Below are 18,573 nucleotides of genomic sequence, written 5' to 3'. Positions count from 1 at the left end.
GTGTGCATTTATTTTTTTATGTTATTATTTTTATTTTTACTACTAATAACAAAAAACTATGTACTATAATGTTATTATACATACTTATAACAGAAACACGAAAAAAAAAATCTCGTGAAAATGTGTCTGACAAGTAAAATATGATTGTTAAAATGATTGAAACAATGACTAACAAAAAGAGATTATCCAAACATCACCAGAATACAAAATATTTTGTTGAATTGTGCAAAAAAAATATTACAAATCAACAAAAATATATAAGTGTACACTATACCTAAAGATAAATAAAATGTTTAGAACGACAAAAAGATGGAAGAGTTCACTAATCAGAACATTTAAGTCTATTGACGTGGCGCTACTTTAAAATTGTTGTATGATAAATTAATATATATTTGTGTGTATTATCACTTTCATGATTTTAATGATCAATTATCGATTTGACAATAATAATATTTATATGAGATGTAATCGTAAGTATTGTAAGTGTTATTCCACTTCCTAGATAGTTATTGATGTCAATTGGAATGTTCGTTCATAATGTCGATTAGTACGTGTCTGTTCACTATTACAAATATTAATTTGTATCATATAATAACTAACATGTACGTATTATACACGTCTTGTGTAATAGAAATTGAAAAAAAAGGTTTTGTCCTAAATAATGTGGCTATACTAAAAATAAAAGAAAATCACAATTTGTTACATATTAAAAAAATAGAATGTATTTGTTGATCAACGGTTTTTCTTTAATAAATTATTTAATAGTGTGATTTATTATTGCAGTCTTAATCTTGAACAATTTTATTATTTTGTCATCTCATACTAATCTATATCGATATTAAAAAATTATGTATAAAAATCGATGTTGTTGCATGTTTAAGAAATCTCTTTATGTTTTTATGGGAAGCAACTATAGACAAAAACATATGAGCTAGTCATAAATTGTGCATATGATTATTATCCATCATAGAAATAATTAAAGCGTTTGATAATTCTTCCAGTAAAATTTTAAATGTTTTTTTAAATCTCATTTGGTGTTATTCGTATGCAGGATATTAAATAAAGTCTTTTTATATTCCCTGCCCTTCCATTGCTACGGCCATAAAAAAATCCGTGCTTAAGCTTGCTTCTATAATTTGTAGTTTTGTACTGTCAATTAGACTCGACTAGATATGCAATTCATATGGCGAGTTTCCTTGCGTAATATTTAGTTAGGGGCGTTCATAAAATACGTGAGATGTTTAGAGGGGGGGGGGGGGGGACGAGTCAAATCTCATCTAATCTTACGTAGGAGAGAGGGGGGGGCCTCAGCAAATATACTTTTTTTTCTGATTGAAACAGAAAAAAATATACTATTTTGGTCCATTTAATCCAGATTGTACATGCTTAAGATTTAATCTTAAGCGTAATCGTAATACGATTAAGATCATTCACTAATTCGTTCGAAAGAAAATAATTTCATTCATACTTCGACGTTTTAAATCTACTGACTGTCAAACCACCATATTTGTTTGTCAACGCACGAAGCAATTTTTTTTTCTTTCTAAAATAACAATCCAACGCGTTTACGTAAGAAACCCCATATTTTGAAAAATCTTACGTGAGATTGGGGGATGGGGGAGGGGGTTGAATAATATCTCACAACATCTCACCAGGGGGGAGGGAGGCACAGAAAATTAATAAAAAAACATTTCTCGTAATTTATGGACGCCCTCTTAGATATACCAAAATATACGGAACGAAATGTTAATATTATGAATGTTTAAAACATCTCATGGTATCAGTTGCGTCGTAAGCTTCTGTTAATTTAAATTGAAAATGTTTTAGACATAGATGTACAATAAATAATTGTTAAAGTTGAGTATTTCTTTTTTATTACTACCTAAATAGATTTATGAAATAAACTAGGTGCTACGATAATTATTTATTAATATTTTTTGACAAATAAAACCCGATTCATTTGGGATGTTGCTGGCAGAGCTGGATCTAAAAAAATTAAATAAAATCTTACTGGGCTTAGGCCCAGAGCCCGGGGAATAATTGACGATATTTGTTTTTCAAATCTAAAGCTTCGGCCGTGAACCTTTGACCCGCCAACTTAAATATAAAATAATTGTGTTTGCGCGCAAACGAAAAAAAAACCGACTTCAATTTCATCGACGACTACGGCGCAGCTGACCTACGGTTATGAAACTCTCTTTAGAGACGTGCTGTGTCGCACGCAAGGAACCGCAGGCTATATATCGATTTCGAATCGAATCGATATATACATGAAAAGTAATTTAGAAAAAAATTAACCGAAATCAAATTTGTAATTTTTTAACCGACTTCAAAAAATGAGGAGGTTACTCAATTCAACCGATTCGATATACCTATTTTATATTTTTTTTATTTATGATCGGGGATAACTTTGTCGTTTATGAAACGATTTTGATAATTCTTTTTTTGTTGGAAAGGAGATAACCCCGGTATAGTACCATGCTAAGGAAACCAGGATTTTATAATGAGATCTCAAAAATCTGCATAACTTTTACTGGGTGCGCCGATTTTGATGATTTTTAATTTAATCGAAAGCCGATGTTTATCATGTAGTCACATTTAAATTTCATCCAAACCCGATTACAACTTTTTGATTGACCTTTGATAATGCGTATTTACTTGACTATTTTTTCGTCTACCTACGTTGTATTACTTGTCGATATAATTGAAGTTAATTTTTTTCGTTTGCCTGCAAACAAAATTATTATCTTATTAACAATAGTTTATTATTTAAGGTTCATTAGAACAGTATTCCACTGTGCCCCGTTCCATAGTGCCCCATAAGGCCAACGTTTTAAACGAGTTTTATAAAAAGTTAGGTTATTTTTGAACTTTCCACACAATTGTCTCAAATAGACAAAATGATTCAAATTAATGAAAAAAAAATATATCATTTACCTATTCTTTAAACTTTTTTACTAAAAAGAAAGTACTTTGAAAAGAAATCTCAACTTTTGAACAAGAATAATTGTGTTTGCTCGCAAACGAAAAAAAAAACAGACTTCAATTACATCGACGAGTAATACAACGTAGATCGACGAAAAAAAAGTCAAGTAACTACGCGTTATCAAAGATTACTCAAAAAGTAGTTATCAGATTTCGATAAAATTTATATGTGCCCACATAATAAACATCAGCTTTCGATTAAATTAAAAATTATCAAAATCGGTACACCCAGTAAAAAGTTATTGCAGATTTTCGAGAGTTTCCCTCGATTTCTCTGGGATCCCATCATCAGATCCTGGTTTCCTTATAATGGTACCAAACTAGGGATATCCCCTTTCCAACAAAAAAAGAATTATCAAAATCGATCCATCCAGTAGCAAGTTATGCGGTATAATACAACGTAGGTCGACGAAAAAAGCGTCAAGTAAAAACGCATTATTAGATACAACTCGAAAAGTAGTTGATAACACGTGGTTCAATAAGTCCCGAGACTAAGTACTAAAAAAGGTCTTTTTATAAAATTAATTTTTATTCATCAACATGTCTCCTCCAAGAGCGATACAGCCCCTCCAACGCTTTTCTAACTTTTCTATCCCATGTGTGTAGAACGATTTGTCTTTGGCTTCAAAATAAGCCTCCGTTGCTGCGATGACTTCACTATTTGAGTCAAATTTCTTACCCTGAAGCATTTTTTTGAGGTCTGCAAACAGCCAGTAATCGCTGGGGGCCAAGTCTGGCGAATAAGGGGGATGAGGAAGCAATTCGAAGCCCAATTCGTTAATTTTGGCCATCGTTCTCACGGACTTGTGACAAGGCGCGTTGTCCTGGTGAAACACCACTTTCTTTTTGTTCATGTGAGGCCGTTTATCCGCAATTTCGTACTTCAATCGCTCCAATAAGCACATGTAATAGTCACTATTTATATTTTGCCCCTTTTCAAGGTATTCGATGAAAAGCATTCCATGCGCATCCCAAAATATAGACGCCATAACCTTACCGGCCGATTTCTGAGTCTTTGGACGCTTCGGGCGGCTTTCACCAGCCGCTCTCCACGCCTGCCGATTGGATTCCGGAGTGAAATGTTATATCCAGGTTTCATCCATTGTTACATACCGACGTAAAAAAATCCTTTTTATTATGATTCATCAGCGCCAAACATCGCTCTGAATCATTGATACGTTGTTCCTTTTGATTAGTTGTAAGCAAACGCGGCACCCACTTAGAAAAAAGCTTTTTCATGGCCAAATTTTTATGTAAAATAGTGAAAACACTACCAGCTGAAATCTTCACTATCTCGGCTGTCTCTCGCACTTTTACCTTCCGATCTTCCAATACGATTTTGAGGACTTGGTTAATATTTTGTTGAGTCACTGCTTCATTTGGACGACCTGAGCGTTCCCCATCATTGGTGTCCATGCGACCGCGTTTGAAGTCGGCATACCACCGACAAATGGTTGCTTTAGAGGGAGCTGATCCTGCATAACATTTTATAAGCCATTGCTGTGCTTCAACGGTATTTTTTCCCATTAAAAAACAATGTTTTATCAACACGCGAAACTCGTTTTTTTCCATTGTATCGAAATTACAACCGTAGCGTCACTTAAATGTTTCAAAATCAATAATTTTATTGTTCCATTTTTAAAAATTTGACACATATTCTTGTATTGATAACCAGTACTTTTTAAAAATCAAAAGAGTTTTTAATATATGCGCCATTTCCAGGTTAGTCTCGGGACTTATTGAACGATCTAGTAGATCTCAAATAAATTTAAATGGGACCAATTGACACACATCACCTTTCGATAAAAAAAAATTGTTGAAATCGGTCCACCCGGGCAAAAGTTCTGATGTAACATACATAAAAAAAAATACAGTCGAATTGAGAACCTCCTCCTTTTTTGGAAGTCGGTTAAAAAGAAGTATCACAATCGTCTTTCCAGTCATTTAAATAACAATAAAATATGTAATCCATAAAGATACTGATAATGACGATGTCATTATAAAAATATTAAAAGCTATAACACTTAAATCTAGTTAAAGAGTTGTTGTAATAATGGACCACACGGACAGACATCCACATACTATTAGGTAATGTTAACGTAACTTGATAACGGTGGCGTTTTTCCTATTTGGTTCGTATCCGTATATTTATGTCAAATTTATTAGTTTTGATTGGTCGTCAGGGCGACGTCCGTAATATCTTCGGTACAATGTTGGGTCACTCAAGTGAAATGACTGAGAGTGAGAACTCGGTGGTTCCGTTGTCCGTACCCACAGGGCCCTACTTTCTGCTCGACGCCGTCTCGCATGCCAAGTCGCATTAAAATTCCCCATCACCACCGTGAAATGTATAGCTCTACTGACGTCCTTCTACATAGCCTCTACCTCATCATCTGAGTGTGTCGAGGTTGGCGCATATACCTGCATCCTGCATGATCTTCAACGAATACCGTTTTTATATTCTAAGTATAAGATAACCTTTCCGATACATTCTCGATTTGCGTCAAGTTGCTGACAAGGGACTTGTGAACAAAAAACCCGACACCACCTGGTGACATATGTTCGCCCTCCCGTTGATAAAGAAAGTTACTGGATTTGAAGATTACTGTGTCCTGTCGCTGTTTTCGGACTTCGGATAATCCTATAATGCTCCATTTGAATTTGTCTAACTTTTCTTCCAGCTCACATATTTTCTTGTCCGTTTTCAGTTTTCTAGTGTTGTGAGTTTCTAGGTGCAGAGGTCATTTTATTGGTCGGTAGCCGAATCTCTGCTGGAGATTCTTAGCATTCCCTGCCCACCGCAACCATGGTCACTATCGTAGCCAGGAATAGCGGAGCCACCGGAGACTAGGGACCGGGATTTTGCCTATTAAATTGAAGGGGAAGGCATAGACACCATACTTGGCACCACGTGTTGGTGACCACAGTTAATGTTATAATAAGTAATACATGCTGCTGCCCATCCTTTTCTTTCTATAGTCATTTTCTGTTTTCTATTCTTAACGGGAAGAACGGGAGTGGTGGTAAATTCTAACGCTGAACACCACACAGCGAACAAGTGATCCAGCATAAAAAGTAGTCTATATTTTGCTCCACAACCGCCTCTATCTTCCAGTGAAAGTCCCATAAAAATCGGTTCCGCCGCTCCGAAGATTAGCGGACAGATGAAATTTTTTAAAATGTTTTGTTTATGTTTTAGTATCATGTAAATAACTTTATGCACTTGAAATAACCCAGTTATTTAAAATCACAGACAGACTTTCAGTTTTATTTATATGTAGAAAATATTTATAATTGTAGCTTTCAAAATGACGATTCAAAAGTGCTTTTCAAGCCTACTTGAATAAAGTGAATTTTGATTTAAACATAAAATAGGCCCCTGGGAAGTTTTAGCGCAGGGCCCTAGAAAATCACAATCCGCCCCTGGCTGTTGGTAAAAATATCATCACTGAGTATTCTCTGAAATCTTTACTTTGTTACTAATATCGACCATATTAAATATATAAGTCAAAATCTTAACACCTGACATTGAAAGTTTCTTTTTTATTAAGTTAATACAGAATTTAATAAAATCAACATTTGAATGTACTTTTCGTATTTAACTACACCTAAGTGTGTCTGTGTGTATGTGTGTGGTATGTATGTATGTAAACAATCTATCTATGTAAGTATGTGTGTCTATTTATTGAGTTCTTTCACATTATTTTTTACAAAATTAAACTGTACACCTACACCGTCAATATATCATCTCCTTTGCCCTAACGTTGCCTGGAAGATAAGGCCGCCTTTTGTAATTTTTTTTCCTAGGTATTATTGCTAATGTTGCTTGTTTATTTTATTTGTTTGGTGAACAATAAAGTGTAAATAAATAAATAAATAAAATAAAGTGGTTTTTAAAAATAAATGAAGGTAGACCCTGTAACTTAATGTGTGTTCTTTATTTTTTTATACAAGGATAGAAAAATAAAATGTAAGTGTATACCAAATTTTTTATTTTTCAGTCAATTCAAATAGTACGAACATTTTTATACTTATTATATTAACAAAAACGATATAAATAAATATCTTAATATTTATCAGCGTTAGCAAACGCAAATTGATTTTCGGGTAATCCCGTTGATCCCGTGTAGTATATAGCAAATAGTGACCCTGCTTCTGGCTCTTGTGCCTTTTGCGCGGCATTTAAACCGCGACTACTGGTAGTTACATAGAGAGTTGAATAGTCATATCCGCCCCACATTACCGAAGTAACTTTACTCGCTGGTATCTTGTGCTGCTCCATCAGTTTACCAGCCCTTGAGTCTATTTTTATAACCTAAAAGTATACAAAAAAAATTCAATTGAACCGTATCGTCCCACAGCTAGGGCATAGGCAGGCGTTGGTAGTTACGGTGTCTATGTGAGAGAAGGGTTAAAAATATTGGTTTATTTCAAGACTAATTTTAGAAAATACTATTCTTAATATAAAAAAAAAGAAAAATTAATTAAATAAATTCTATTCAACGGAATTAATTTAGATTGATGAACAAATCAGTTTAATAAATGAACGTGTAAGTACCATTCCACCATTGTAGCAGGCTACCCAAAGATTTCCATCTCTATCAATAGTCATGCCGTCTGGAACGCCAGTAATATTGTTAGCTTGAAAACTGAACAATATTCTTCTGTTTCCTGAAAATAAAATAATTTTTAGAATATAAAGCAAATCTATAATATAAAAATGAGTCGCTGAATGTGTTGCTAAGCGCAAAACTCGAGAACGGTTGGACCGATTTCAGTAATTCTTTTTTTAAAATATTCCTTGAAGTACGAGGATGGTTCTTACGGAGAGAAAAATTCTAAAAAAAAAAAATTTTAAATTTCCTGAAAAAGTCTAAAAACAACACTTTTCTATACTCCCATACAAAAGATTTGTGATAATACTTAAAAGTCAATTTGAACTTTAATACCATACGATAAAGTTTGTGTTAGGCGATACGAAGTTCGCCGGGTCAGCTAGTATAAAATAAAATTAAAATTTATAAATATGTTTACTTTAATTTTTTTTTTCAAAAAATATATAAAGTTTATGTATGTTCGGGGATAACTTCGTCGTTTATGAACCGATTTTGATAATTCTTTTTTTTTTGTTGAAAAGGAGATATTCCAAGTGTGGTACCGTGACAAGGAAACCAGGATCTGATGATGGAGTCCCAGACAAATCGAGGAAAACTCTCGTAAATCGCAGTGACGACTCAGTTAAGAAATGACCAGTGCGCCTCTTATAGGCTGTAAATTCTAAGTCATCTTTTGCAATATGCGACATAGTTCTAGGAGCTATCTTCATCTCTCTAGATAAAATCTTTTGCTTTCGGATAGGATTTCTTCGAATTCTTTCCCTTACTGCTTTGATCGCTTTTTTCGTACGACCACTACGTGAACGGCCAAATCTTTTTCTGTCACAAATAGTGGAGGTTGCATTATACCTATCAATAGCCTGGTACACAAACATTTGACTAATACCAAGCGTATGGAGAGTTTTAAAAATTGTATTTGGCTATTGGCATTTTGATATCACATAATATTTTCCAATGTACTGACGCAAAAATGAGAAAATACAATGAACAATCATATAAAAATTAACGATTCCAAATTCAAATGTAATTTTTATTGTTTTTTTTTTTTATTTATGGCCAGACTATCTATCTATACTACAAATAAAATGGTAGGAAAGTCAAAACTGTACATTGAATATTTTTTTAAAAGAATACTTTGGGTGTGACTACAATCGATACCGAAGCCAAAAATATAGTTTTTAGAATTTTTGTCTGTTTGTCCGTTTGTCGGTTTGTCTGTTTGTCTGTATGTATGTCCGGGATAAACTCAAAAAGTACTGCATAGATTTACTTCAAATTTGGCACGAATATTATTAAGAAACATATAGGCTACATATTATCACGCTATCACCTACGGGGAACGAGCAGTAAACCTTTAGTTCTTCAACGCATTCTGTAACAACGTGTAATCTAACGACGCATATTTGAATGTTGTTGTTATTATGTTAATAACCATGTCATAAGCTAGCTTCACACTATAAATAAAGACATTCTGTAGTATATTTAGTATCAGCATTGCACCCGAGCGAAGCCGGGGCGGGTCGCTAGTCTATAAATATGTTGACAAGCGTTCGCCGATAAACTGTCACGCAGTATAGCGAAGAAATTGTTTATATTGTTAAGTATTTAATCCAAATAAAGAATGTATTATTTATTTAATATTAAATTTTTCGGTTAATATGTATCTTGTAACCTAACGACAAACAAAATTGAAAATATTTTCTTATAAAAGTAACTATAAAAATAATTCTATTTCTAGTAGAGATATAATATGGTTATTAACAGTATTTAAATAAAATAGCATTGACAATATCACACTATAATTGTTTGCTCGTAAACGAAAAAATCCGACTTCAATTACATCGACAAGTAATAGATACAACGTAAGTAGATGAAAAAAATGAACAAACGCACTAGTCGTCACTACGATTTTCGAGGGTTTCCTTCGATTTCTCTGAGATCCTGGTTTCCTTATCATGGTACCACACTTGGAATAAGTCCTTTCCAATAAAAAAGAATTATCAAAATCGGTTCATAAACGACGAAGTTATCCCCGAACATTATACGGTCGAATTTAGTAACCTCCTCCTTTTATGAAGTCGGTTAAAAAGTACCTACGAGTACTGTTTTGTAGAAAGTTTCTTTAGATAAAAGTAATGTTACTGAATTTATGTACTTACTAATGGAGCCAGTTTCCAAGTCAAAGTCGAATACATCGATGTTTCTCGTAGGCGAGTCGATATAAAACATGAACTTGTTATCAGCGGTCCAAGCTATACCGTTCGAAACAGATACAGGGCGTACTTTAGGTTGTGGATTTATATAATTATTATCCGTTAGCATATAAAGGGTTCCTTGATCTTTCTCTACACGATCGTTTATTTCGTTACCCATTGTACCTGTTGTGATAATTAAAAGCTGAATAAATTTTAATTTTAATTGAGATAGGGAGATATCAAAATCTGGATCAGCCCGACTGGGTAAGTACCTCGACCTTACGAAGATCACAGCTTAATAATACTGCTTTCAAGCAGTGTTGTCTTTCTGTAGTAAGTAAGGTGACCAGAGCACTTAGGGGGATTGGGGATAGGGTCAGCAACGCGCTTGCGATGCTTGTAGTATTGCAGGCGGCTATAAACTACGGTATCCGCTTGCTATCAGATGAGCCGTAGGCTTGTTTGCCGACCTAGTTGTATAAAAAAGCTGACTTTACCTAATAATAATTTAAGAATACTTTATTCTACGAAAGCTATGAACGGAAATACATTTATTATTTATTTTACCTACTGGTATAAAGATTTTTATTGTAATTCTTGAGTACAGAACCCAAAATAATAACAATAACAAAAAAAAAATCATACCGAACCAAAGCCTTCCTTTAGCGTCAGCTTTTCCATCATTAATTCTATTGTCTGGTAAACCGATATCAACTGCACTAAGCAGTCGTAAAGACGTATCTCTTTCCGTCGCGTTCCACGACAAGAAGTATAGCTCCGATCTGGCCGACACTAATAATAACTGAGTGTGGTCTTTCACTCTCACGACAAGACTGACTGGTCCATATCCTGCAAATAACAGAAATCAATTTAGCTTTGGCGGATTTTTTTTGTTGCAATATACATATTTCTTATTTTTTTTTTTATATGTATACACATACACACACCCACACTCATAAATGCACATATACATACACACACGCTTACACATGTACATATTTATAATCTATATATTAATACGTGAAGCAAAAAAGTGAGTATAAAATTTCGCACATTTATAGTTTATACTCGTAAAGAGAAAGAGTGCAGACTGCTAATATTTTTTTTTATTATGCGTAAACATACATTAAATCAATAAAAGAAACATTACTCACTCTACCATGTATTTGACACAAATACGCATAGGTACTCTTTCTTTATTATTATAGAAGTCTTTGACAACAGAACCTTAATGTTCAAACTTATAGTTTAAATTAATTTATTATGGTCGTATTTCGACCAATTGCGACCACTAGTATAGAATTATATATATACACTTATCACTTACCTATAGGTTAGTGTACTTGATGGGGAAGTTCTGTAGGTGTAAGAGATCACGTTCCGCGTGACAGAAAAAAACTATAAGTCCTAGCCCATGTTTAAATTTGAATTCGTTTCAATAAATGAGCTACTTTGATAGACTAATTCCGCTTGATACCTTTTGTGAGCACGTAAACACGTCTTTAAAAGTAAAATTATTACAAACTGACGAAAAGGTAAGTACCACTAAAGAACTGCGTATTGGAAAGAATTCTTTTCCTGAATTGAATGTTATTTATTGTAATTTATAGCTGTGCTTACGCGCTCATTGCAAGGTTATGCAGAACCAGTGTAGCTCGTTATTTTACATTAAGACAAAGTAGTAAGTAAAATTTAAAAAAGGGCTAGGTTTTATTTTTCACGCGAAACATGATCTATAACACCCACATAACACTCTATATAGGGATGAATTTCGTTAACCTAAAGAAAACTTTGTGTCTTGAAATAGATTACTAAGTAGGTACCTACGTAAAATCTAACTTCCAACACTTTTACTAAAAAATTTGGCTAAGGTATACAAACATAACTCGGACCTTAGTTGCAACTAATAATAACGTAAATTATAATATTAATTTATGAGAAAATCCATTTCGTATTAGATAAACAGACACAGCTAACCCTTTTATTAAAATACGCATTTTTTTAATGCAAATGGCGCTAAGAGCCGAATTTCACGTTAATTTTAACTGTTACATTATTTTTCCATGTATTTGAGCATAAGATTAATTTGAAACAAATAAATATAATAAAAATGAAAAATAATAAGGAAATAGCTTACAAGAACTCGTTAAAAAATTAGTTACTCTGCAAAAAATACGTGAATTTATTATTTTTAAATTTGTATTAAAAAAATTCTCATTTAAAAGGTTACAAAATCTCAACGAAAAAAAAAGGAAAATAACAATCATATCAATTTAAAATTCCATAAATATTGATTCTTATTTAAAATTTCGTCTGGCCGCATCTAGTTAACATTTGTAGATCTATGTATTTGTTTCGTCGCTTATTGTTTTGTTCCTTTTTTCTGCATATAACTGGTAAATAAATATAGTACTACCTTTTCTACTCTCATTTTCTAATCCTATATCGTAATAATTGTACCTATTATTATAATGTATCCTTTCTAATGTATTAATCGTATAAGTGAATTGTGCAAATTTTTATAAGAATAAATACCGTTGACCTTAAAATGCTCCATGTGTTATTGTTGCACAATCTTGACTTGATTTTGAAGATATTGTTTATTGGTGGTTATAATAAAATAATTGTATTCATTTACCAATATCCCTCTTTGTCACATTTCCTGTGTCCACATTAAGTCTATAAAGTTTCTGTTGTGAAATATCCACCCAGTAAAGGGCACCTTCGTCTTTTGCAAAGTGCGGTCCTTCGAAGTGCTCCCCCCCTCGGTATACCTGTAATTTTACAGAATTAGGTAACTATTTTTTAAAAGCACATAATTTTTTCAGATACTTACGGAGGTCGACAGTGAATAATTACTTCTAAATTATGTTCTATTAACATTGCTTAAAAACTGTTAACTTAAAGTTTATACGAATCCGTGTATCAAACTTTTGAGTGTTAAAAGAATAAATTATTAAAAAATAAAATTAAAATATGAATAATTTAAAAGATAGCAAATAGTAGTAATATTGCCAAACAATATCTTCTAATTATAATATAATAGTACCTTATGCCACCTCTATGGCAATAGAGGTATAATTAAGCAAGACGCAAGCTACTTCGCAGGCAAATTACATATAAGTATCTGTGTATATCTAATGCTTATATCTTTGTTAAGCATTTTGTAATAAACTTAAAAATTAAATATCAGGATAAAAAATTATGAAAATCAAAACTTTATATTTTTTTATATAATTTGAATGTACTAATCTAGTTATTTTATTAAGCGACTTCAAAAAATGATGGGGTTCTCAATACGACTGTAATTTTTTTATGTATGTTATCTCAGAACTATTTACTGGTTGTAACATACCTATCAATTACCATGAATTTTTAAATCGATAGCTAATGCTTGTCGTGGTCCCGTTTAAATTTGATCCAGATCTGATGACTATTTTTTGAGTAATCTTTGATAACGCGTATTTAATTGACAATTTTTTCGTCTGTTTCATCACTGGCACGTGTAATTAAAGTTGGTTTTTTTTTCTAATAAATTGAATTATGCGAAGTATCTCCATAGGCAAAAGGAAGGTAAAGTAACATCTGATATATAAGTCCTAAATACTATACGTACCTTACCTATAACAATCTTCTTTATTTTTGTTTATTTTTATCTTTGGTATCAAGGCTTAAAAATTAACGATAAAGCAATTCGTTCACTTGACAGAATTATCATAAACCTTATAATTGCTTAGCCTTAACACAGTTGCCTAGCATACCTAATATACAAAGTAAAATTGAAGGGTAAAATTATGCACATAAATAATTCATCACTGCTATATTAAATAATTTGAAATATAATATTACGTATCTAAGCAATATTATTATTTTTATTTCAAAATAATAAAAAAATCTAGTATATAGGTAACAAATACCTATAGTATTTTAATCAAAATAATTATTTTTTCTCGGATGAATTCAAGACCACAATCAATTATTTTATAGAAATAAAAAGAAAATATGCTTATTAAGAAAGCACGAAATATAAAAATAAGACTGGAACGATTTCAGAAACATACTAACATGGTATGTATAGTCCTATAAAGATGTTTGAGGAAGTCAAACTATCTGGAAAATTGCATTATAAATTTTATCCATACAATTTGGCCTGGAGTTTGTTTCCTGTTACAAAGGAAAAAATTGTTTTTATTTCCTTTTATTGTACAAAATTAAACTCTACTACTTACATTTTTTATAAGAGGTGTAGTCGAACTAAATGATTTTACGGTAATAGTAACCAAGAGCAGGATTAGAAAAATACTCTTAACCCACATTATTGCACTACGTAGAAATTCTCACAATCAATGTACACGACTTGTCCGGCTCGTATTTATACGTTCAATGTTTTGTTGCTTAATAGTCGACTTAACGACTTAACAACCGCTCTGGTGTAGTGTTGCAAGTAATTACCTAAAACACTGACGGTTTGTGGGTTCGATTCCCGCTCGGGATTGATATTTGTATGATGTACAGATATTCCTTCCCGGTTTGGATGTCTGTCCTGGTGGGTCTTCCTAACGTGCCTCGAAGAGCACGTTAAGCCCTATGGCGTATGGCCCTTCCATCCCAACTCATTTTATAATATCCCTTAGTGAACAATAGGTTTTCTATCGAAAACAGAATTTTCAAACAGGTTGCATAGATTTCGACTTTACCGTAACCAGAAAAACAGCCAATCTCCACTTAATTATGCTTGCCATTTAAATTTACAAATATTACCTAATTGTGGCTGTGTTTAGCGAATTAAAATAATGATGTGGATCAGTGAGAAGTTTTGATATTGTTGACAATGCCGATTGTATAAGATGTGCTGCGGATCAGTGATCTGTAAATCCACGGCCGTAACCTTCGCGTCTCAGGAAATTATCTCTAAGAGAGATAAACAAAACGACAGTCGATCGGAAAAATATCTGAACATAGATATAGGCACCCAAACGTGCAACCAACCTTTGATGTGAAATATTTGTAGGCAAGGGCAAACCTGATTGTTGGCGTGCCGATACAGCCGTGGTATCGCATCGCCACGCATGAAACATCTATAGGCAACGCTAAACCTGGTTGTGTGCGTGGCGATTCAGGCCGTGGCGACGCATCGCCACGCTATATGATGGAACATATGTACTATATCATCATCATCATCATTTCAGCCTATTGCAGTCCACTGCTGGACATAGGCCGCAAAAATATTGCGCCAAAAATGGCGTGAACTCATGTGTGTTGCCCATAGTCACCACGCTGGGCAGGTGGGTTGGTGACCGCAAGGCTGGCTTTTTTGCACCGAAGGCGCTGCTGCCCGCCTTCAGCCTATCTATTTCAAAGCCAGCAGTTGGATGGTTATCCCGCCGTCGGTCGGCTTCATAAGTTCCAAGGTGGTAGTGGAACTGTGTTATCCCTTAGTCGCCTCTTACGACACCCACGGGAAGGGAGGGGGTGGCTATATTCTTTAATGCCGTAGCCACACAGCAAATATATAATATATACTATACCATACAATATAATAATTGAGTTGTCGCAATTTTAAAGAAATTTTTGGATTAAAAATTTTTATATATAAAGAAAATAAATGTTTATTAAATGTTTCACATCTGCCAGCCGTGTCACGTGACGGCTTACATTTTTTTTTAAATAATTATATAAGGTGTTCGACTCCTAACTCCTGACGAAAGGTGGCGGCAAAATCACAAAATATTTTCAAATGATAAACAATAAATAATTCCACATCGCGTCCGCAATGTAATACATATAAAAACAATATAGTAGAATTGAGCCTCTCTCTTTTTTGAAGTCGGTTAATAAACATAAGGAAAATTTTGCTTGCAATGAGTATGTTAAATTAATTTGGTAAAAAAAATAATTAAATGAATTGGTAGGTGTGCCAAATTTTCGGTGGGCTCCGGGTGGTAAAAAACCACGCAACGACACGGTACGATAGGAAAAAAATACTTAATTAAAATGACTTTCTATTTTTAGGGCCTACTACATCCATAAGCATCGATAGCAAATATGGTGTGTTTTAGTAGGTTTTTATAGGACTGTAGAGTTTAACAGTTAAGGAGCTTTGCCATATATTCAGCTGAAACAATGAGCTATTAACTATGTTGGTAACAACGCAATATAGTTCGCAAGACATATATTCGGAACACTATATTATATTTCCGCGTAATGATAGCTACACAATTTTATTTATAATCATATATCATTTTTTTAAGTAGCTTTATGTCTTTATGCCGTGTGGTGTCGGACGAGTAGAATAGCACCACCCCCTTTGTTCCCGTGTGTCGTAAAAGGCGACCGAGGCATAAACCTGGCTCAAAATTGTCAGGGTCCTGGAGAAGGAAAACTTCATTTGAAACCCGGAATGGGGTCTCCGTCAAGCATTCGTGGCATAGCTCTAAAATGCGAAAGACTCCTGCAGCTGAACTGGCTCCACATGTATCGACTCGTTATTCCTGTGGGCCTAGCCAGTGAGGTCGAGAGGGTGGCGCAGAGCTTAGGCATCTATGCGATTTCCTAAAGAGTGCTTCAGCTTCAGCCTGTAATATCCCACTACTGGGCATAGGCCTCTTTCCCCTTGTAGGAGAAGGATCAGAGCTTAATCCACCACGCTGCTCCAATGCGGGTTGGCGGATATATTCCCTACTATGAGTAACGATCGCTATCAGGTGTACATGACAACAACCGGGACCGACAGCTTAACGTGCTCTCCGAGGCACGGTGGGGAGACCCACAAGCACTGCACAAACACCCAGACCACGGCAAACACCTGTATGGCCAATACAAATGTTTGTCATGTGCGGGGATCGAACCCGCAAACGCCAGCGCAACAGGTACAATCTATGGCTGTAACCGCTGCGCCAACGCGGCGTCAAGTGTCTAACACTGTCTAAATCGTCTGCAATAGACGGACTAAGGTCAAGCTCCAAATGTCATGTGATGGTAGAATAGGTGTATCTAACTGTTTACACACAAGACACAAGACATGACGTCACGAGAGACTGATATAGAAAAAAATGTTATTTGGTTTTTAGCCGACTTCCAGAAAAGGAGGAGGTTCTCAATTCGACTGTATTTTTTTATGTATGTTACATCAGAACTTTTGACCAGGTGGACCGATTTCGACAATTTTTTTTTTTAATCGAAAGGTGGTGTGTGTCAATTGATCCCATTTAAATTTATTTGAGATCTAACAACTACTTTTCGAGTTATATCTAATAATGCGTTTTTACTTGACGCTTTTTTTGTCGACCTACGTTGTATTATACCGCATAACTTTCTTACTGGATGCACCGATTTCGATAATTCTTTTTTTGTTAGAAAGGGGATATCCCTAGTTCGGTACCATGATAAGGAAACCAGGATTTGATGATGGAATCCTGGAGAAATCGAGGGAAACTCTCGTAAATCCGCAATAGCTTTTTACTGGGTGTACCGATTTTGATAATTTTTAATTTAATCAAAAGCTGATGTTTATCATTTGGTCACATTTGAATTTTATCGAGATCTGATAACTAATTTTTGAGTAATCTTTGATAACGCGTAGTTACTTAACTATTTTTTCGTCGATCTACGTTGTATTACTTGTCAATGTAATTGAAGTCGATTTTTTTTCGGTTGTCTGCAAATACAATTATTCGATAAACGTACTTATAAATAAAACATATATAAATATATAAATAAATATTTATATTACACCCAGACTCGGGGAGAGATGTTAAGTCGCCATTAATTGACGCCATTGAGACGCCATTGAGACGCCATCTAAATCATATAGCGTAACGACGTTTTCTAATAACGCCGATAGATTGCGTTATTTGATTCGTTTATTTACCATTTGATATGGTATTAATCTTGACTGGCAAGCCTTTCTTGAGCCTATTTAGACAGTCGGTCCCTGGCACAACTGAAAGCCATTAAGCCCAAGAATAAAAATAGACAGTCGATCTGAAAATTAAACACCTGTTGTGCGTCAGAGTTGATAAACATGCTTTATTTTGTAATCTATTTATGCCTTTATCAGAAATTATTTCTTTTTAATTACTTTTAAATGCACACAAATTAACTAATTCAATCAGTTTATGTTTATTTAATTTTATTTTGATTATGATTTTAATATGTAATTTCTATAAATGTGTGTCTATTTGTATAGATATATGATTGGACTAATTAATTGCCATCACTTAAAATTCCTCAATGTTTAGCATATTGTAACAAGTTTTACAATCAGTTGTTTTTTTTTTCAATTAGTTTTTTGTTTTTGTTATTTACAGTGTCTCTGCGTTAGTTTGGTATACTTAATCTATTCCTAAAGGTAGCATTATACTTGTTGTGGCTAAATCAATTTAAAAAAAAATGTTTTATAAAATTGATTTTTTATTTTTATTTTAAATTTATTGACTGTTGTTATATGACAGACTTGAATTTTTTAACAAATTAATTATGTAAAAAAACATTTTATACCATTGTTATTAATTTTTATTATAAACTAGCTTCTGCGCGCGACTTCATTCGCGTGGAACAGAGGTGCGCGCAATACTTGATCATTATTTTGCTGCGATGTTATAAAACTGCGATATTTCCTGAGATACTCATTGAAATCGAATTATGTAAAAGTGAGCCAACCTTAAAAGGTGGATATAATTATGCTGTCACGGACTTTTTTTTAGAACTTTTAAAGAGGATCAATTCTGTCATACATGATTTTTGCGAAACTTTAACTGTTTTCACAGCGCACGCAG

The 18,573-nt window shown here is 33.7% G+C and overlaps 1 protein-coding gene across 1 annotated transcript; it reads right to left on the bottom strand.

Annotated features, from left to right (window-relative positions):
• Positions 1–7,034: 7,034 nt before the first annotated feature.
• LOC123663924 (regucalcin-like) lies at positions 7,035–14,175 on the bottom strand. The gene is made up of 6 exons (XM_045598566.1): positions 14,026–14,175; positions 12,435–12,570; positions 10,442–10,645; positions 9,761–9,979; positions 7,544–7,656; positions 7,035–7,300 (listed from the first exon to the last, which is right to left on the bottom strand). The coding sequence occupies exons 1-6, from the start codon at positions 14,110–14,112 to the stop codon at positions 7,052–7,054; spliced, it is 1,008 nt and encodes a 335-aa protein (XP_045454522.1). The 5' UTR covers positions 14,113–14,175; the 3' UTR covers positions 7,035–7,051.
• Positions 14,176–18,573: the final 4,398 nt, after the last annotated feature.

The sequence above is a fragment of the Melitaea cinxia genome, chromosome 21 (assembly GCF_905220565.1).
Source record: "Melitaea cinxia chromosome 21, ilMelCinx1.1, whole genome shotgun sequence".
Lineage (NCBI taxonomy): Eukaryota > Metazoa > Arthropoda > Insecta > Lepidoptera > Nymphalidae > Melitaea > Melitaea cinxia.
The sequence above is the reverse complement of the archived record's forward strand: the minus strand, read 5'-3'. Positions and strand labels throughout refer to the sequence as shown.